The 21,663-nt window shown below is 43.9% G+C and overlaps 1 protein-coding gene across 2 annotated transcripts; it reads left to right on the forward strand.

Moving 5' to 3' along the window:
- The first annotated feature begins 3,827 nt into the window (after window positions 1–3,827).
- On the forward strand, window positions 3,828–19,875 carry ddhd1a (DDHD domain containing 1a). 2 transcript variants are annotated; one of them, XM_076165515.1, is made up of 14 exons: window positions 3,828–5,143; window positions 6,023–6,199; window positions 9,348–9,449; window positions 12,277–12,405; window positions 13,094–13,241; window positions 14,275–14,384; window positions 14,557–14,663; window positions 14,746–15,008; window positions 15,381–15,456; window positions 15,663–15,812; window positions 15,961–16,025; window positions 16,195–16,367; window positions 16,531–16,728; window positions 16,882–19,875. In XM_076165515.1, the coding sequence occupies exons 1-14, from the start codon at window positions 4,324–4,326 to the stop codon at window positions 17,067–17,069; spliced, it is 2,706 nt and encodes a 901-aa protein (XP_076021630.1). In that variant the 5' UTR covers window positions 3,828–4,323; the 3' UTR covers window positions 17,070–19,875. The 2 variants fall into 2 exon arrangements, with proteins under 2 accessions (XP_076021630.1, XP_076021631.1); XM_076165516.1 differs by lacking the exon at window positions 9,348–9,449.
- The last annotated feature ends 1,788 nt before the right edge of the window (window positions 19,876–21,663 follow it).

Raw genomic sequence — 21,663 nt, forward strand, 5'->3', positions numbered from 1 at the left:
CCACCCCACACATATTGACCCACACCCTGCACAGACAAACAGTGGGATAAAGAGAACGATAGTGTGAAAGAGAGGGAAGGCACACCTCATTAATCTTCCTGGCACTTTCCACTCCACGGCTGTCTGTTTTAGCGGCAAGTTTACTTTTACATGGAGGTGAAAGTGACTGATACCCAAACGGCCGCCTCAAAATGCAAAATGTTCAACGTCACCCACAAGTAATATTTTACACAGTTTGTAATTTCCATGCCATCCTGTTTTCTGAACTCTTTCTTGCCCTCTGTCTTGTTCTTGTCTCTTAAATTGAATTCTCAATAGGTTTAGATACAAACACTCTCTTCATGGCATGTTGAGGAGCGGGCCGGTTTATTATGACGTGCTAAAGAGAGCACATCAAAACGTACATGTATAGTTACTACACTTTCCTCAGAAGTTTCACTGTCTGAAGATGGTGTTTGCGATGTGTTCTGACTCACTCACGTCCAGTTATTTCACTTCAGCGAGAAAATTCTGTCTGCAGACATAAACCAGGCAAGTGGTCTTGTCCAATGCATATAAAGGCGCAATATGTGCCTTTGTTCTGCTGGAGCTGACAAAAACGAATCCATTTAAAGCCATTCCACATGAAATCATTTGAGTGTCTCGCCCACTGCAGACTTGAAAGGTGGCGATAAGATATAACAGAAACAGCATAAATTCATTCAGTCAAAGATCAGTTTATACTGTGCAAAAGAATGCAAAGGTGCATAGAAACCTCAGTCTGGAGCATAGTTCTGCTGTCAATCCATACACTCAGGTTTGGAGCACACTAAGCATGTGATTGAGAGGTTGTTTGGTGAAATATTACTTAAATCACATTGAATTAAAATGCACTCACTCATTCAGCCTTTCTCTCACTCACAGACAGACAAACATTGTGGCAGCGGTCAGCCAGCCCATCCCAGGTCAGGCTCCAATGCGGAGGGACATCAGACCTGTGAATTGTAGGGGAGGTGGGATGGGGGGTGCAGGGGGTGAATGACAATGGGAGCGGTAGCCCTGGAGGAGGTCGTTATGGGCAGCGAGACCAGGCAGCGGCTGCCGTGTGCTGAAGTCAACAGCCCCCAATCACCCACCTGGAACCTGGAGCCCAGACGGCCAGGGGGAGGTGGAGCCACTTGCATGACTTCGGCTACAGTCTGCAGGGATGGAGGAGCCCCAGCTCAGTCAAGCAAACCCCCCTCGTCCCAACCTGCATGCCCCCCGCCGCTCCATCCCACATCCACACAAACAGCCTTAAAAAAACAGCCTTCACTTCATCTGTACCCAGCAGTACCCTGTTGACTATACCCACCTATCTCCACCTAGCAGCTCCGCTCCAGTTTAATCACCTCTGGATGTGGGTGCAGGAAGGTGGGGTGGGGGCCTCGGGTGGAGGTGAAACCACACATTACATCATGTATTTACTTATCCAGGGTAGCCAGCTTAGTGTTGGCCATGACATGGAGAGTGGAGCTGGAGGTGAAAGGTGAAGGATTCAGGAGTAAACGAATCATGACCAAACCAAAGAGCGGGGGGCAGGGTGCTTATCAACACCCTAAGGTGCACAGTACTTATATACTCACATATATGTGACTGGAACGTAAATTTGCGTAACCTTCTCACTTGGATGTGGGGTTCCTGTGATTGCTACAGACAAATTTCTAAACTAATCTTTCGAGACTTTCCAGATGTACAAGTCTCTCAGATAACTCCATAATGTTTCCCAGAATACAGAGTAAGCACTTTGTGATTATTTGCTATTAATGAAAACAATTAAGGGCTCAGAACTTTGGTTGCCTGCCAACTACTGTTTCAACATTTTTCCTTTCTTGCAAGGGGAATTTGAACTCTCTAAATTGCTTCCTTTTAGTAACCATATAGTAAACACCCTCGAAACCACTCTCAGCCATCTGTCCATGGTCAGCATCACCTCAGTAAGTGCTTGTGACAGGTCAGCCTTGTAGTGTATCCAACTACCCCACCTTAGCAAGGTGATGCGGCTCAGGAAAACCAAAACAGAGCAAGCAAAGTAAGCCTGCAGACTGTTTCATTACCGGCAACATGGGGTTCCTTTATCACAACGGTGAGGTCTCCTTCCTGTGGAAATGGATGGCTAAGAAAGGGTGGAACAGAGGTAAAAGCAAAGATAGAAGAGGTGTGGAAGAAAAGGGAAAGCAGAAGAAAACAGAATAAGGACAACAGAAATGGGTGGATGGATTTCCACTCATTCATCTCCCATGTCCCAGCAACCTTTGCCTGTGTGTTGGAGCGGCAATGGCCTGTGCGGAGACATCAAGCACATTCCAAGAGTCGGCCCAATTACGGGCAGATGAGGGGCAGTTCTCTTTGTTTAAGAACAAAGCCAGAAGTGACACAACTGGTCTTTAAAAGGGGGCTCTCTCAGTCAAAGCTGAGGAGAGGGGGGGGCAGTGTGTGTGTGTGTAAGGGGGGGTGGGAGGTGACCAGCTGGTTATAAATATCTATTTGGTCAGTTACTGGAAGGAAAATTTGCAGTTTGTTTGTCATCCACTCGTCCAGGTGGCGGACCCGGCAGTTGCAAAACATCAGAGCAGGCCGAGGGAGAGAGAGAGAGAGAGAGAGAGAGAGAGAGAGAGAGAGAGAGAGAGAGAGAGAGAGAGAGAGAGAGAGAGCGAAAGAGAGAGAGAGGACAACCTGTTTGAGTCGGACTGCCAGAAATGAGGAATTTGACTAATTCTTATATGAAAGCCACATGTCATCCTCTACTCCAAACCTGCACTGAGAGAAAAATCTTGGAGCGATCTCATGCATATTTAACCCGGTAATTATTCCGGTCATACACATTAGCTATTACTGCAATGTGAATTCATCTTCTGATAATCATTGTCAGAGTGATCTTTAATGACTATCATCTGGAAAATACATAAATCAGAATGTTCATGTTGAGTTTGCAGGGCCTCAGTAGATCATCTATCTAGCAACCAAGAACTAAGAAGAAACAAAGCAATCAGAAGTTTAAGCACCAGGAAATGTTTGCGTTTTTCACCTGAAGTCAATCTGTTCAGAGCCATGAACAACAATAATATGCTAGTGTGGGTAAAGAACTGTCGGGGGTGCTTCAAATTATCCCACTTTAATAATGTACATTGTGCAATTGGTTGTTGATGGCCAGAAGAACGGAGCATTGGACTGCAGAGGGGCGGGACGAGTTTAAAGTTTAATTCCCACTCTGCAGTAAATTAGAACACAGCAGGGTAATGTCTGTTTATTCCAAATACAGCTGCATGGGCCTCTCTCCTATCCCTCTCTCTCTCCCCCACAGACCATACCAAACACCCGGGATCACCTGGACCAGAAGTACACACAGAAATTGTGCTACACAAAACACACATTATGCAAACACACGCACATGCATAAACAAACAAACGGCCATATGCACGCACATGAACACACACACGCGTTCTTTCTAAATGTCACACACGCACACACATTTACAGAGGTACAGTTTAATAGCAAAAGTTTCTCTAGAGTGCAATGACATCAATACATGTTAACATTTTAGAGTATCTACCTGATTTAAATATCCACACTGTCATATACGTCATCGGTGTTATATAAACGTCAGAGCAAAGTCTGTGGTGTTGCTTTTCCGTTTTTATATAATTTATAAGAGCCCAAAGGAATCCACAAGTTACAGTCCAGAGGATGCTAGTGTTTATCTCTTGAGTAGGGCTTTGCTGCCCTCTAGTGCAGAGTCAAGCTACGTACAACCTGATATCAGTGGTGAGTGTGTGTCTCCCTCCAGTGTCCAGTAAGAGACATGCACTTCAAAGGAGTGACACGAAGAATCGTTTCGTCACGCTCGCGCAACTCGTACGTGCGCGTTCACGGCGGAACCCTGTGATCCTATGCGTCAGCTGTGACCTCGTGAACACGCGTACTACTGATTCTAGTCAAGCCGGTGATGTGTTTAGAAACGAAGGAATTCATATTTCAACTTCAGCTGCGGGACTGGAAGTGTTGTGACTGCATTCCTTCTCCAAGACTGGACTGAGACGACTCGGTAACAGGAACGCAATTTGTCGCCCATTGTTGTACGACGGGGAGAGAAAAAAGGCGAACAGGTTTTCCGGTTTTATCGCTGAAGCTAAGCTAACATCTCTAAGGGTCCACAACCGGCTGCGCTAAGCTAGATAGCTAAATTAGCTACAGCTGTTTGTTGTACAGTGAAGCTTTTAAACTTTTTAACTTAGACCTGTGGCGGTGTTTGTGTCGGTGGGGTGACTAATGAGGAGGCAGTTACGTTAGAATGCTCAAATAGTTATGAGCAGATACAACGTAACATCCAAACCCTCCACTTTAAGCTCTTCTCTGAGCGCTGACAGGTATTCATCACTCAGCGTCGGCGGCAACAACAACACACAGTGGGATTTGGGCAATGATGTGCTTTCGTACTGTGCAGAGACTCCCATGGGTGAAACCATCCAGTTAGGGATGTCCTCAGTCCAGCAGGGACTGGATGGACACCTGCCTCTTATGCATGCGGCCCAGGAAGGGTTGTTGTTGGGCCTGAACGAGACGTACCCCGTCGGATGTCACAGTCAGAGTTCCCCCGCTGGTTTCCTGGACAGTAGCTCTCTGGACTACGGCGATGACGATCAAAACAACGACGGCCCGTTGTTCGACAGGAGGAAGAGGTCGAGGTCCGTCAGCTCCAGGCAGCGCTACCATGAGATCGTAGAGGAGCTCGGCCCGGAGGAGGTGCGATGGTTTTATAAAGAAGACAAGAAAACGTGGAAGCCATTCGTCGGGTATGACTCATTGAAAATCGAGCTCATGTACCGTAAATACTGCGAACTGAACCCGGGAGTTGTGGGAACCCGGGTCAGCAGCGGCGGCGGCGAGGAGTCCGGTCTCGGCCTCGGCCTGGAGATCAGCGGGCTGAATGGAGGAGCGGCGGTGTCCGTGGAGACGAGGACCAGCACTGTGCACGGAGGACCAGGCTCCGCGGAGACATCGACCCTGTCTTCAGATGAGAGGGACCCTGACAGCATTGACATCACCGTGGAGCCTGTGTGTGTGCGGGGAGGACTGTATGAGGTGGACATCAAAGAGAGGACATGTTATCCTGTCTACTGGAAACGTAAGTAAACACTCCAATGTCCACAACTCTCCTATATGTTTCACAATGTTTGTTATCTGTGCCACTGTGTCACAAGTCCACTCATTTCTTAAAGTGTCCTCTTCTTATGTAGCTCTCCTAAACTGTGCTAATTAATTCATGGGGATTTACAGGAAAAGGCCGTTGAGTTCCAGTTACTATAAGGCCTCAGCAAACCTGACCTCTCTGAATGGGGTCATGTTCTAAAGTGCTTTTGAAGGTTAGGCTAACTATGTCTAAGTGACAGACTTATTTTCTGAATGTTCATGCTGGAGATGGATGTTTTGTTGCCTTCATCCCATGGATAAATCAATGTAATATGAGTTAAGGAGTATATATTAGGGCAGGGGAGGGAGGGATTGTTTATTTCCTCGGCTGTCTCAGTGTGTGTTCATCAGTCTTAGCTTTAGTGGTATGATAATACTGTCTATGATGTGGTTTTGCAGTTGCTGTAAGACTATAATTGTCACTGAGAGTGGGATAGTAAAACACACATCAGACTTCATGCTGATTTGTTTGACTTGAAGAACTGTGAATATGCTCTAAATTACCACCAGAGGATCAGTTAATCGTGCCAGTCAAGACTGTAATCAAAGCTGAGCCACTGAGACTTGGCCCTCCTGGATTTGCCATACTTGTTGTGTTTAATTGTGAGTAGTTGAATGATGTGCTTTGTGATGAAACTGACTGATGCAACTCTCTTCCTTGGGAGAACTTTTATTATACAAGAACATAATTGAATTGAATACTTTTGAAGATATACTTCAAACCCTAGCCATAAGTGTCAGACGCCATAGTTTGCAACAACCACAGGAACTCTGTATGTCTCCTTACCACTCTCATTTTTCTTGATGTATACAGAACAGGACCACATTCCAGTGATGAGAGGCCAGTGGTTCACTCACGGAACCTGGCTTACATTAGACGAAGAGGAGAGCGACCTCATCGAGCTGGAGCACCTGAACCATTTCCGGGGGCAGCAGATGCAGGACACCTTCGAGGCTGATATGGTGGTCAAGACTGTGGACAGTAAAGATGGTGAGAACAGAGGGTGGGTGTGGGTAGAACAATAACGATGTGGTAGCGTCATTTTAAGCTGAAAGAATCTGCAGTAGAATGCTCAATATCTAGCCATACTGACTGTATTAGATGTTTTCCACAGCATATCAATTACACACTTCTCTGGTAACTATAGCTTCAGTGACCTTGCACCATTTTCATTCCAGGTAAGCAAACCTGGATATGTGTTTTAAAAGAACACAAATGTGGTGCTGGGCTAGGGCAGCGAGGAGCAGAATGATATTTCTTTACACAACAGTTAAGGCTGTGTGGGTTTCATCATGTCATCTCAATGTCAAGCAGGTGCAGCTTGTGTATCTTGGCACGTCTCTCTTGCAGGACAGGCTGAGGTGAGGCAGCCTTTAGCTGTGAAAGGCAGTAAGAAAGGGGCTCTTTGATTCAGCAGTGTTATTGAGGCAGCTGACTCTTCTGTCTGCTCAGGACCTCCATCGATGGATGTTGAACGTGTGGGTGTGTGAATGTCGCAGAGAAAGGGAAAAGATGCAGCAAATGCAGATGCACTGCAGAGTAGTTCACTTTTATACAGGCCTTCAGAAAGAGGAAAGATCTGCATAAAGGTATCAGCAGAGGAGACAAAAGTGACTTCAGGCCACTGTCATCTGCATCATCACTCCTGCATGCAAGGTCACTTCTGTTCCAAAAGCATGCGTGCGTATACACAAATACAGCCTGAGAATTCTGTGCACGCAGACGTTCACGGAGGGCAGAGTGATCATAATAAGATTATCTGCTTGGAAGAGTGCCACTGGTTTACAGGAGGAATAGATCATATGATCATAAGTCTGGCCAGTGGGGGAGATGTATTACAGCCCAAGGTAGACCTAAATATTGCAGCATAACTCAATGTGTCATGTGGTTGGAAATGAGTTTGTATGATAAGCTAGAAGTTCTTTCAGAGCATGGAAGTCAAATCCTTCAGCTTCCTGTTGGAAACAGACTGCTCTTGTTGATAAAGCGTGGAACACACCCACTGTGTCCGCCCGAGCATGGAGGCAATAGATAGATCCTCAGGTCTGTCTGTTACAGTGAGCCATGGCTGTACAGTAGTTCATCCTAAAACTAATAATTGGAAGGTACTTGGAGATGTTAGTAGGCCATCTTGAACCACAACACACTTGACAAATGGTTATAAAATGATTTCTCGGTTCTCTTCTGTCTCCCCTTCTCCTTGTGCTTCAGTCCCTATTTGAGATTTTAAAGCTTAGGGAAGCTGAAGACACATGGCAGACATACCATGCTGCTATGCAGGCATAACATCAGAATGCGGGAAGGACTACTAGGTAGAAAAAGTACACTGATGTCATCGTGCGATCCAGGTTTAACTTTCTGCTGATTCTTAGACAATACTGAATACAAACCAGCATAGAGGCAGAAAGTGATGAATGATATTAGCTATTTTTTCTACCAGATAATGGCCAGCAAATACATTTTGTAGTAATCATAAATGAAATTAGATAATGGTTAAATAATGAAAAAAATGGTTAAAAATCCAACTTCTTGTAGTATTTTTTTCTTACCATTGTTTGTATGTAAATCGTAGGTAGTTTATTTTCCACAGGTCATAGTTGATTGTCACTATTTGAATGCAGAGGAAAGTCGACAGGAGGTCATTGATAGAGAAGTAACTATCCGCAGAGACTCGTAGCTCTTATTGCAGTCATTAAAGCTGAAAATGCTCACAAAGCATGGTGTTGGTGTTTGCATTACTCAGCTGTTTCGCCTGAATCAGTGGAGAGACAGGGAGGGACATTTTTACCTCTAAAGCTTAGTATTGGTTCAGGGACAAACATACGCAGCACATTATATTTGGGTATCACTCACTAGATGTTCCATTCCACATTTGAGTGGTTGACAAGCTCACTACATATCAAGACACCATGTCTGTTCTGCATCGTCATAACAACAACGTGACTCTGGTGGTCTGATCTGGAAATTGCTACTTATGGTCCAGTTGTGCTTGTAGCTGACTTCGATGTCACGCGTCCTCACCCAAGGGACAGCCAGTGCCTAGTAGATCCATGGTCTTAGGAGAAAGCCTGTCGACCGATCCGTCAGCGCTGTAAGGCCCACATGGACCTCACTGAAAGCTTTGGTAGCTTTTACGTCAAACGCATCCTGTGCACTCAGCAAGTTTCCCCTCCGCAGACGTCCAGCTCTGCTGAGGGAGGCACTGCTGACATTTGCAAGTCTGATCTCTTTGGTATCACTGATTGAAAGATTTTGTCAAGTCTGAGCCTTGTGGACTTCACTCATTTGATTACCAAATGCCGACAGGGCCTTTTAAATGTCACATCGAGCTTTGTGTGTTGACTGTAAACCTTGTGAAGAAGAGCTATGATTACTCTGATGTTGATCTTAGCCATGTATGTGATTGATTTATTGTGTTTATGATTCACACTGTACGAACGTTAGACAAGATACGAGACACAATTACCAACAATGATACTATAATGCAAAATGAACTAACATTCATTTCTGTTTGTCAGCATGCATGTTTTATTTCCTAACAAACCCCAACCTGTTTGGTCATTGAAGTGTTTTTATTCAGTGGTTTAACAATTATATAAGTATTTCTAAAGTTTACCAAAGTGCTGTTATTTTTGGTTTTAGTTTAATCATATTTGATGTTAATTTTTTATATAGTTTTTCCTTAAATCCATTATTTAATCATTCAAAGCTTCCTTTTCTGTGAATCAAAAGATTGTTGTTCCTTGTGGCATATTTAAGTCTTGACTCAGAACACATTGAGGATTTTGTAGAAAATATTAAAGGTCATTACACCTTATTATCTTATCAGTACATAAAGTTGCTTAAGTACAGTTCAGACGCTACCTCAGTAATCTTGGGCATACTGTATGTCAAGCAGCATTGCGTTTGGACTTTTGGGTCCAGGCTCTTTTACCGCAGCCTAATACGTAGTCGTTCGCCTACTTATTGCTCTCATCTGTACCTGGAGTCATCGGGTAACTAAGAGAGAGTGTCCGGCGAGTGTGAAGCGGTAACCATGATAGCATTGCAGCTTGACAGACGGCCCTGTTTAAGAGTGAGGTAGCCTGAATGCCTGACACAAGACCATGGCCCTTACTTACTCTCTTTTGGTTGTTAGTTTTCTCCCACCTGCCCCCCATCTACTTCCCCTTTCTGTTCAAATGGAGTGGATATCAGACGAGTGCTAAAACTACATGTCTCAAGCGCAAATGGTGCCAAGGTACAGTAAACAGCAAGCTTTTCTTTTCCTTTTCTTTTTTTTTTTACTTGATTCTACTATGTTAGATCTGCAAGCTTGTTTGCTATATCCTTGTAGATCTAGCTTTCTGTGGAAGTAGAATGTCCTCTGTTGTGGCGCATACCTATGATATCAGCTTATAATTAGAAAACGATCTAGGCTCAGTTAAGAATGGTTGTATGGAAATAGATGACAGCTATGGTCTCAGCTCTCCATTTCAGCCTAACTGGGCCTAGGTGCTAGAGCCTCTCCCTGTTTTCACTGCTGTGGTAGCTTTTACTGCCTTTTCCCCGGACACTTCCTCTCATCCGTTAGACAATCCAGTCCCGACAGAAACCTCTCAAACCAGTGGATCTGGGATAAATAAGATGGCCCTCAAAAAAAACCCCACCCTACTCCCGTACTGTCCAGCCTGACCCCAACTGCACTCTCGCCCCTTCTGGCAATATGAGCATGTCATTAATAAATCACTGTCACCAGCTCCCGCTTCCAACGCAACAAACAAAGCTCTCTGTTAAGAGCCAAACACAAGTGGTGAGGCGAACAGAGTGGTCATTGTGGCCTGTTACTATATAGACCCTAGCATGTTGGGCTGTGTAGAATCAGCTGCTTTGATATTCCAGCACTGTCCTAGTTCTGGGTCTATTGAACCTTATCAAGAATGCTGAATAAAGCGGTCATGAGGTCAGCATCCTCATTTCATACTAGAGCCAAGGGGCTGTTTCCCAGAATCTTCATGTTCAAAGTAGTCCTCTAAATAGCCAAACAACTACTCATTATCCTGTATTACACACCCTATGGTTGCCTTTGAATGTTCAGTGTTGAGAGTAGTACTAACAAGCACCAACATTACCCCGGTACAACCTCTCTTCCATAAGGCGTGGAAGCCCTTTCATGTTAGATCTGACCTTAGTCTAGCATCGTTTGTTCTATGATCATTTCCCATGATCACTTCCCATGTTCTCCCGTTACTCCCTGTTAACCCTCTCCCTCCTCCTCCTGTGTCCCTCAGTTATTCTCTGAGGTATTTTTGACTGCCAGATCCACACTTTGACCCCCTTCCCCCACTTTCCTTTCAAAACTCTGCTTTGCCTTTCACTGTAAAACAGGAAGCGTCTGTATAATTTAGCACCTCTCCATCTAAATGGCTGCGTTTCCACCTACTGTTTGTACTCTGCGCCATGCAGCCAACAATCAGTATTGATAGGAAAGGCTAAGTGGATATGTTCAACTAATCTGCTTCCTCAGCTGGTTTCTGAGACCTCCTGTTTTACAGTGGAGTTAAGACCACAGGTAAACCCAAGAGTCTGAAATGACTCCATCTGTCTGCCACCTTCTCCTCCTGTGTCTTAACTTATGAAGTAGTGTAGATGAGGAAAGAAGGCCAGATTATACTGATTGAGATTCAGCCTAACTAGATTGCTGCTGCTGCTGCTGCTGTGATAGAGCGGTACAATGCCGCTCTGTGTTGCGATAGAGGGTAAGCCTGTGTGTGTTTTGCTGCACGGTGGTTTTCCTTTGAGGATCTGCAAAGATAAATGAAAATGTGTGACAGAGAAATCTGCATATGTCACTAAGGTCCAACACTTATATCCATTGTGACAATGACAAACTTTCAGCTCCTGCTTGTCATTCTCCTTCAGTGACGGACTCGCTCAGTTTCACGCTGTGTGAAAAGAGCAGAGCGGAGGTGCAGGAATGCTTCTACTCCCCCCACCCACCAGTCATGCTTATCTAGTGAATAGTGAAGAAATGAATCTCGAAGGCTACAGAGGCTACAGTGTAACTTTGCGTGACATACACACACTCTCAAGGCCGGAGAAAGTTTTTATTCATTTGATTCAGTTATTTATGTCTTTAGCAGTCTGTTGAATACAAAGGACTGACAGTGGAGACACAATGTGTGTGGTTACCTCGTTGTTTTCCTTACAGAAGACATTGAGGAAATTCCTTTGTTGAAAATATTAATTTTCTAGCTCAAAAATGAACCCAAATCTAGATGTTTGGTTTCCACATTCTCAGAGCATTTTGCCTGGCATGTGTCGCAATAATGTGTTACAAAAAGTAATCTGGAACATTTCATCCCACCCGGTACTTTCCCCTGTTATTAAGGCTTTTAATCTGCTGATTGGTTCAGAGCAACACAAAGCCTCATGACTGTGCACTGGACTAACGCCAAAGTCTAACGCCATCAAGATGAATTTGATTGTAGAGGATATCTAAAGGACAGGCTGCAGACTTGGAAATAACTCAGTCAACCAGTTTCATTTATCGTTCTTCTCTTCTGTAGCCAATAGTCTCCCTTTGAGTCATAGCTCTGCTCTTGCCCTCGTCACTTGAAACAACAATGCGGAGAAAAGCAAAAGTGGATGCCATTGCGTCTAAACCATAAAAGTATCCCCATCCAACCCAATCAAGACGGACAAGCAAGAGCTGAGATATGCAGTGGTGTGTGATAGTGTGGTGTGTTTCTCCTAGTATACAGCAGATCAATGCTCTAGTCTGCATATGATTAAGCTGTCTAGATTGATTTGATTTACTGTTTCATTGCAATAAAGACAATGAAAATTGCAGTGTGTGACCGTGCGGTTCCCGTCTGTATTCACGATTACTCCTTTCTGTCCCTGACATTTATAAACCCTCTACTTCCCCGTCTGTGTCGGTGAACCTGTTTCCTACACCTTGTTTTGCAATTTCACCGCCTTCATCGTCAAACTGTCATCGTACCTGCTAATGTTCGCATCTCTTCTCTTCCCTTTTCTGTTCATTCGCTCACACCTCACTCACTTCCCTCCCCCACCCCCTGCAGCCGTGCACAGTCTGAAGCTGAGTCGCACCCATGTGGATTGGCACAGCGTGGACGAGGTCTATCTCTACAGTGACGCCACCACATCCAAAATTGCACGCACCGTCACCCAGAAACTGGGCTTCTCTAAAGGTCTGTGATCACCCACTGTCATCATCTCTGCAACATATAGAAAATTCATACAAAGACACACTCCCGTTTACTGCATTCACAATCAGCAGTTCTTTGCTCTCATTCAGGCATTGATTGAACATGTCCATGTATAGATACAGGTCATTGGAGTGGATTAGCCCAGATAATCACACATTCAAATCCACAAAAGTAACCGAAAAGCAACTGGACGCCTGAAATCTGAGCTGTAAGGATCACTCCAGCCCGATCTACAATCTCCCACTTCTCCAGCACAGTTTTATCTCCAGCTTGCAGATTAAGAGGAGTTGACATTGGTTATCCTCAATCTGCCTTGACATTCAAAAGCTCAGTGGGAGAAAATCTCCTTAGTGCTATCCAGACGGCAAGAATCCCATTGGCTGCCATCTTGGTGCACATGACTGGACTTGACTGTTGATTCTAAGTACAGACACACACTTTTCCTGGTAGACACGGCACAACTGTTGCCACACAGGGGGGCACGGCAGCTTTCCTCACCTGCTGCTCCCTTCGGATGCAGAACAGCTTGTTACTGAAAACAGCATCATTCGGTTATATGTCGGTTATTTCCCACCTTTAAAGGCTGAAGTGTAAATATGTAAAATACAAGAAAAACTTCTGTTCCCTGTCTGTGATATTCCGCCCAATCATGTCCTCCCTCCTCCCCCAGCCTCTAGCAGTGGAACGCGGCTGCATCGAGGTTATGTTGAGGAGGCCTCCCTGGAGGACCGACCACCTCAGACTACACACGTCGTCTTTGTGGTCCACGGCATTGGACAGAAGATGGACCAGGGACGCATCATAAAAAACACTGGAATGTGAGTGCCAGCGTTGTCCTTCATTGATTTAGTTCATTTGCTTGTACTTTTGCATGTCTGCATATTGTTGTATGCCTGTGTTTTCCATTGGAATCTGTTTTGCCGTATGCAGACATCCTTACAAAGACAACATCAACCTTTTTGTCAGACAGTATAACATAATACATACTTCATTCTGATTCTTCCAAGGACTTTACAAGGCAACTTACAACTTGCACTAGTGTATAATCAACATTACTATCTATTAAAGTCGCTGTGCTGGTGCACTAGCCTGCAGTCACTCCTGTCCAAACCTGCATTGGGTGCCGCAGTCACAGGCCAAATCACCTAAAAGCCACTCTCAGCCTCAATTTACCCCCCGTCAGCAGTTAGCCTCACCATCTTACTCTTTGTGTATTTAGTGTATCTTGCGAGATAACGCGCCACTATAAAGGACTCACTGCAGTGTGTGTGCAGGCAGCTGCTGCATCAGTGAGCAACAAGACATTAGTGACTGTCAGAAAGAGAAGAATGACTGAGGAGAAGGATGCAAGCACAGCCTGGGATAGAGTTAAGACAGAAACATTTTTTGTTTGTTTCTAAAGCTTAACTGATTTTAGAGCCAATACTGCAGATGGGTAGGACTAAACATGCCAGTCATAACATATTTCTCTAGAATATAAATACGTAATGGAGTGCATTTCTGCAGACTAATTTGATTGAGGCGCCGTTGTGACATACAGTATTTCACGTTGGAGCAATGACTTCATTGCACCAAAATGTGACCTGCTGCTCTGTCCGCTAAGGGGCTAAATACTGCAGAATTTAGTTTCCTGCTAGAAAAGCTGTGTAATAAATACACAGATTAATGCACCTAAATATTGTTGTTTCTTACTGCATTGCATACTGATTTATATTTATTTAATGTATATATCATATGCATATCAGCATGATAATGCAGATCCATTATCAGTGATAATACCAATTGTATTGATCTTCTGATGTAGCTGTCAGACTCTTATTAGATGTTCCGTACTGTGACGTGTCTCTTCAGGCTGAGGGAGGCAGCGAGGAAAATGGAGGAGAAACACTTCTCCGAGCACAGCGACGAGCACGTGGAGTTCCTGCCGGTGGAGTGGCGCTCCAAACTGGCACTGGATGGAGGTAAAGTGCGTTTAGCTGATAAAGCAGAGCTGGAGTCATCTGTTAAATGATTTACATTTATGAGGTCTTAGATAGCAGGCAACAGTAAAGCCGTAAGCAGCTCTAAACACTTACTGTGTGGATACATGCCAAGTGAGCTCAGTGTAAGACCTGTGATTTTGGTGGTGTACAGATACAGTGGACTCGATTACACCAGACAAAGTGAGAGGACTGAGAGATCTGCTAAACAGCAGCGCCATGGACATCATGTACTACAACAGCCCCCTTTACCGGGATGAGGTGACAACGGCAACAGTGTTCCAGATAAAACTGCTTTTATGTAATTCCTCTTTTAAACGTCCCTTATTGGGTTTTTTTCTAGATTACCAAGGGTCTAACCGAGGAGCTAAACAGACTCTACACACTCTTCTGCTCCCGTAACCCTGAGTTTGAGGAAAGGGGAGGCAAGGTGTCTGTTGTGTCTCACTCGCTGGGCTGTGTCATCACCTATGACATCATGACAGGCTGGGACCCCGTGCGCTTCTGTCTGCAAGAGCACCGCGCCGTGGAAGAGGAGCTGGACCTGCACTGGATCTCCTACGAGGAGAGGCGCCTGTTGGAGGAACTCCGGGCCACGAGGAGCAGGTAGGACCGGCTCGTGCACAGTGAGGGACATTAGAACAACCCATGCAGGTCAATTCTCTCCATGATTTCTCTCACATTCACTTCACCTCATACCTAGCCTGCGCTCAAATTTCATTTTAGCACAATGACATAGCAAATCATGTTTCCTGTTTGGTTTCAGCAAGCAGCATTTATCTCCATCAGGTAAAAAAAGGAATTCTACTGGCTGGAGCATTGCCAGGAATGTGTGTGTTTATGTGCCTTGATAAGGTCTGAAGAAATAGCGATGGTTATCAAGTTAGCAAACGTGTTTAGTGAGGATTGTAATTCTATTGTTCAGTTAAAGTGTTGGAGAAGTTGTTAACTGCTGGCTTCCCCTTATGCTTCTAACAGGTTACGGAACTTAGAAAATCAACTCCTCAACCTACAGGCCTCAAAACCGTCAGCACCCCCAGCCCTCAAATTTAAGGTAAATGTACTGAGTTATATGGATATACAGTATATCCGTTACCACAATGTGACTGTTTTGGTTCTGTATATCAGATTTATTTAGCTGTTGAAGCCTGAAGATGTAAATTAAAATGGCATAACTGCACTAATTTGTTGACCTTTAGAATCATTACCAGAGAGTCTTTATGAAATCTATACTTCTTATCTTTATTCTTTACCTTGCAGGTGGAGAACTTCTTCTGCATGGGTTCTCCTCTGGCCGTGTTCTTGGCTCTGAGGGGCATCCGCCCTGGTACCAGCTGCCACCAGGACCACATCCTGCCCACCTCCATCTGCAGCAGGCTCTTCAACGTCTTCCATCCCACAGACCCTGTGGTCAGTCTCCGTCGATTGCCCAAGCCCCAAACAGCTGCTCTCTCACTTTCTCCCTCATATACACATTTAAGACCGCAAGTCTCAATTTTCTTTTACTTTTAATTCTTGCTGAATCACCAACCTAACCGAAATGCATTGCGCTCTTCAGGCCTACAGACTGGAGCCCCTCATCCTGAAACATTATAACAACATTGCGCCTGTTCAGATACACTGGTAAGAATGTGAATATGCAGTTTTCCTTACTGACACTTCCTAGTGATGTTGCAACTTATGTAACACCACCACAATACTCTGTTCTGTTCCCTTACACAAGCGCCATCCAAACATGTCAACAACTGTCTTGTGAATTTTATGGATATATATGCTTTGATTTCTCAATCAGGTGTAGCGCCACTAATCCCACACCCTACGACGAGATCCGGCCTACTTTCCTGAACCCAGTCAAAGAATCAACATCTGACACTGAGAGCATTCCCAGCCCTTGCACTTCCCCTGTGCTTCCCCGCAGGCACTATGGAGAGTCCATCACCAGTCTGGGCAAGGCCAGCATACTAGGCAAGACAATCGTATTTCAGATTCTGGTGCAAACACTGCTCTGACAATGACTAAGACTCCAGACAAACGTCAGTCAGTTATTGTATCAACAGTGCCATCATGTGGAGAGTGTCAGCATTGGCACAAATAGCTGAATGACTGTCTACTTCCTCCCTCTCCACAGGCGCTGCTAGCATAGGGAAGGGCATCGGTGGCATCCTTTTCTCACGGTTCTCACGCTCCAGCAGTCAATCCTTAGTGTCTGGAGGAGTGGAGGGAGGGGCCATTGCTGAGGATGAAGAGCAGAAGCCGGCTGACAGCCAACTGGCAAATGACCTCGCCATTATGATCCGGCCCACCTCACCCATCGCTGAAACATCTTGTTAGTTCACCTAGCTGTCTTTGTTGAATAATGTGAAATGCAAAACAACACATACAAAAATCACTTACTGTGGTTCAGACATTCATTTTTGATTGTGTTGTTATATACTTTGTACATCAGTTTTCAACCAGTGTCTCTGTCTACATCTTACAGTGGAACTGGAGCGGCGCGTGGACTTTGAGCTTCGGGAGGGTCTGGTGGAGAGCCGCTATTGGTCAGCAGTGACTTCACACACAAGCTACTGGTGCTCACATGACATTGCACTCTTCTTGTTGACGTTCATATACAAGCAGAGGAAGATACCCTCTGACCCGACAGAAGATAACTTGGAGCCAGACTGAGACAGTACACCTGCTCTCTTAAATGTGCATCTTTTTCCTCTATCTCCCTGTCTTTTCACCTCTTTAACCCTTTGAAGTAATGACTGACAAACTGGCTAATCCCTTGACTGAAAGACATTCATTATTGTCTTTTTTTGCGTTTAGTTTGTACATAATTGCTCACCCTAAGGGTGACTGTTTGGATCTGGAACCCCCACGGAGGTTCACTCTTAATGCCACAATGACCAGAGGTCCTATTTCAATGTAGAAAAACCGTTTTAAGAATTGTTTGTACTCGTACAGAGAAGTTTGTTGCTGTTACTTTCTAACACTTCAACCCTAACTCACACGATGCAGCCTGTCCATAGATTTCCGGTTAGCAGCCATGCGTTGACCCAGCCTAAGGTCTGTCATCTGTTCAAGAGACTGGTGATACATCAGCCTGAACTTTGCTCAGCACGGCTTTCATTTTGCCTTTGATCTATCTGTTACATTGACACAAAGGAGGGCTAGATATGACTGTTAGACAAAAGAGAAACAATGAGAGCATGTCATTATGACATCTCAACCGCACATTGACGCAAGTTTACGCCCACATAAACCGCTTGTAATGTGTACATCTCAATCCCTGAATAGGAGATTGTGTATAGTTACACTCACTATACGTGGTCCTGTATGTGAATCTAACAAGAGGTGTGTCCAGATGGTAGTTTTACATTCTCTTGATGTCATTTATTGGATATAAGCCCTGTTAGTCAGACTCATTTCAATTAATATTCTCTTCCAGCTAAGGAGATCATTTTCAATACTCATATCTTTATATTGATATCAAAAATTCAATCAGTGATACAGATGTATTTTTTGTTAAAAAAAATAGAAAATTAAATATTTTTCTTAACCGTTTCAGGCTTCAGATTTAACTGCTGTCCAAATGTCAATTTGTTTTTAAATTATTTTCTTTTGCTTTACTAGGTTTTAGAAATGGGAATACATGCAGCACACATGAGAGAAGTCATTTGCTTGGTGCAATGCACACACATCTTGTTTGCCTTCTTTGTTGCTGACCAATTCATACTTTACCCTTGATATCAACACGTGTTGGCTCATCTACTTATTTGTGTGCCGTTAAGGCTTTTTTTGATTGTCTGGACACATTGCTCAGAAAATGTGGACAGCTGGAGGGAACAAACTGACTCGTGCATTCGTATGAGTGTCACCTTTTGGTTTATGAGAGCATGTATAAGGGCATTTCTTTCACAAAGGTAGAGTGTAGGATTTCTTTCTACTATAACCATTTTGAAAAAAGAAACACCTATCTGTCTATCAGCCGAGTGATTATGCTGAAGTTACAATGCTTCAATCACTTTGCACAGATTCATGTTCATGGTAAAAAAAAAAAACATTGCAGAGTGCCAATTCACATCTTAAAATGTTTTCTGTTAGTTGCTCACTCATAAGCCACTCATAAATGTTTATAACTTTTTTTTTAATCATTTGTAAGACATTTGCAATGTATGAGGAGATGCAACGACCCTCAGATTAATCTTAGAGGATGTACATGTGGCAGACTTGATTATTGTCAGTGTCAAATTTATTTTTGTCCTTCATGTGTGTTAAACGATCATAAGTCAGGTAGTTTATCATAGTGTGTAGCTCAGATCTCTATTTTGCTTGCTTTCCTAACAGTCAATGGCTGTTGACTGATTCACCGCTGAATGGAATCCATTTATTGCTATTTAATGTGATTAGTAGAACTTGTGTTTGCTTTTTGTTATGTGAGCAAAGGGCTAATGGTTTTAGACTGATACGGCAGGTAACCGAAATGTGTAAAAGCACTGGTTGTATCGATAAAGTTACAAATAAGGGAGAGTGATTTGAAAGTGTCTGCGACTGGACCTTGCACATATTGATAAGCTATGAATTGCACGGGAAAGATGTCAAACGCCTCATTTATTTGAGCGTGTTTTGTGCTATGATGCGTAAAGTCAATTATTCTAACATACTTGGAGGGCCAGCATGCAACTCACCTTGGAGACCTTAGACTTTTGTAACCTGATCACCGCTACTGCATTATTTTTAGACAAATGCGAGGAGAGTTCCACTTTTGCCTCTGCGAGTGGTTGAAGACTGTTAATGGAGCTAAAGAGTGTGGATGGAGTATACTATTCAATAACAATGTTCCTATTTATGTTTCTGTTATTTGGCTTTGTTTTTCCAAAAATGGTCCATAGAATTTCCAGACTTTCCCTCAAAGCTTTCCTCTGTTTTATGTAGGGCTCACTTCACCTACAGTACATTCACCTCATCTTGTTACGTGGAAACTAGGGAAATGTTATGTAGATACTGTCATCTTGACTACATTCGCATTTTACCCCACAAGATTCTGTCATCTTGAATGCTGCCGATATTCTTTTCTCGTCCGAGGCATTGCAAACATCAGGGAAATATCTACTGTTGCATGTTATGTTGATCCAATACTCTGACATCAATTTGAAGCCATTGTTAAGTCAAAAGTAAAGCATAAAGTGGTGTCGCATGTGTGTCTGTAGTCTCACCTTTCAGATGTTCAGAGGCGATTACAGCCATATGTCATTAAGTCATTGAGCAAAGTAAGAGGTAACAGATCAAAATTGATTGTGTCTGAGTTGAATGAAATGTACCTGTATAGGTGTTTCAGACTGTCCTCTTACAGTGAATGGATGTCCTCAAAATGTCTGTCCCTAGAGCTGTGCAATAATCCCTGTATGCCTGTAATGGATTCTAACTGCCATCCAAAGCACTGTATTTATTTCCTTTTATTAAAACATTTGTTTTTTGGATACAGTGACCACTTTTTCCTCATTCTGTCCTGCTGATGATCACAAGAAACTAAATGTGAATCTGAATCCTTTGGGGGGAAAATGTGATGTGAGCGTAGGTGGAAGATGGTCTCATAATATTCAAACGGAAACATTGCTCGTTCCCCAGCCTGATCACGGAGGACAATAGAAGGATTTGTTCATCTGAAACTGAGATCAAATTCTTTCCGAGGCACCCCTTAGCGCGAAGAACAAAGCTGCCTGACGGACCATGAATAGGCTGCATTGTAGTCCACCCGCCAGCCATGGTTTCAACATGAGTTACTAATGCAGTTAAACAACATCTGCAAAGGCCAGCCTCACAGATGGGGCCACTTACAACAGGATTGATTCCCATAAATAATGCACCATGTCCTGCTATTCAGTGTTTGGCCAGTGGAGGGCAGTCGTCTATAGGAAGAATTGGTACACCCACACACACACCCCCATTGACCATCTGTTGTCCCCTGCCCCTAGCTCTTTCTTTTTCTTTTTATTGCCTGTAGCTAATGAAGTTGTTGTGACAGTTGTTAATGCTCCTCCACTGAGATGGTGTGTTTTGATCTTTAATAACTACTAAGTTGGTATGAGTTTTGTGAAATGAACTGAAATTAATTAGACATGAAATATAAGAAAAATGATGTGTCCTTTCAAACACACCAGCTTTACTCCACATTAATTGACTGTAATTAGTTTTCCGATGGCCGTTCGTCTGACAGTAAACTCTCTTATAGGCCTCCTCACATCCACCACCTCTGGCTTCTCTCCTTCGCCCTCGTCTCCTCCCTCTTCATCCGCGGCGGCCAAGACAGCTCCCTATCTGACTCTCCTGCTCTGCATCTGACTGACTCAAATGTTTACTCTGCAATTAAAACACAGCCTATAAAAGGCAATGGGTCGGCTGCCAGACACTGACGAGGGGGTCAGAGCTGCAGGGAGAGAGAGGTTATAAATCGCTTTGATGCAGACCATAGTCTGAAGGCCCAGATTCCTGAGCTGAGGATTGGAACTCTTGAGCTTGAGGCTTGGAGCCCTTACGTTCACCGGAGAGACAGAGCCAGAAACGCTGATGATTCATAGGCCTTTACTGCAGACCACTTGGAGAGTGTGTGTTGGAGAGTGCGTCGTTCTGGTGCTTTAAAAAAAAGAGGAGTCATCAACCTTCTTCTCTCTCTTTTCCATTTGTATGAGCTTTTGATTGAAATCACATTCAACATGCTGAAGATGCAAGACACCATTCAGGGAATATTATGTCATACATGAGAGACCTGAATGTTTGAGTTTCAATTTTGAAGATGCCGGAGAAAAACTATTTAAATGTCCTCAGTGGTAAAGAAATGAAGTACAGCTGCTGAAGTCTCATATATACTTTGCCAGAATTCAAAGTTTTCTACTGTATTTCTCTGAAAGTTGCGGTCAGAAGTTACTTTTCACATTGTAATAAACTTAGTCAACAAAATGCTCTTTGATCCATTGTACTGGAGTGTTTTCCATTGTGGTATTGCTACTTTCATATAAGTCTCACAGCCCATTTTCCACCGAGTAAGAGATCTTGAACTTTTACCACAGCAAGCAAGGAGCAGTCCGTTGCAACTTATCAAATGTTTGTCGTGTAAAAGAGAGGGGAGGGGGGAAAAAAACAGTATAAACTTAAGACCCAAAAGTTCCCGGATGCTGCCTGCAGAGCTCAGCACTATTTCCATAAAAGGCAGCTTGAGATTAAGTGTTTGCTCTGTATATCTGCCACATCGCTCTCCACCTAACAACAAATATGTTCC

Source organism: Genypterus blacodes, unplaced genomic scaffold (genome assembly GCF_046128005.1).
Source record: "Genypterus blacodes isolate CSIRO-AG114 ecotype Tasmania unplaced genomic scaffold, CSIRO-AGI_Gbla_v1 ptg000147l_1, whole genome shotgun sequence".
Classification (NCBI taxonomy): Eukaryota; Metazoa; Chordata; class Actinopteri; order Ophidiiformes; family Ophidiidae; genus Genypterus; species Genypterus blacodes.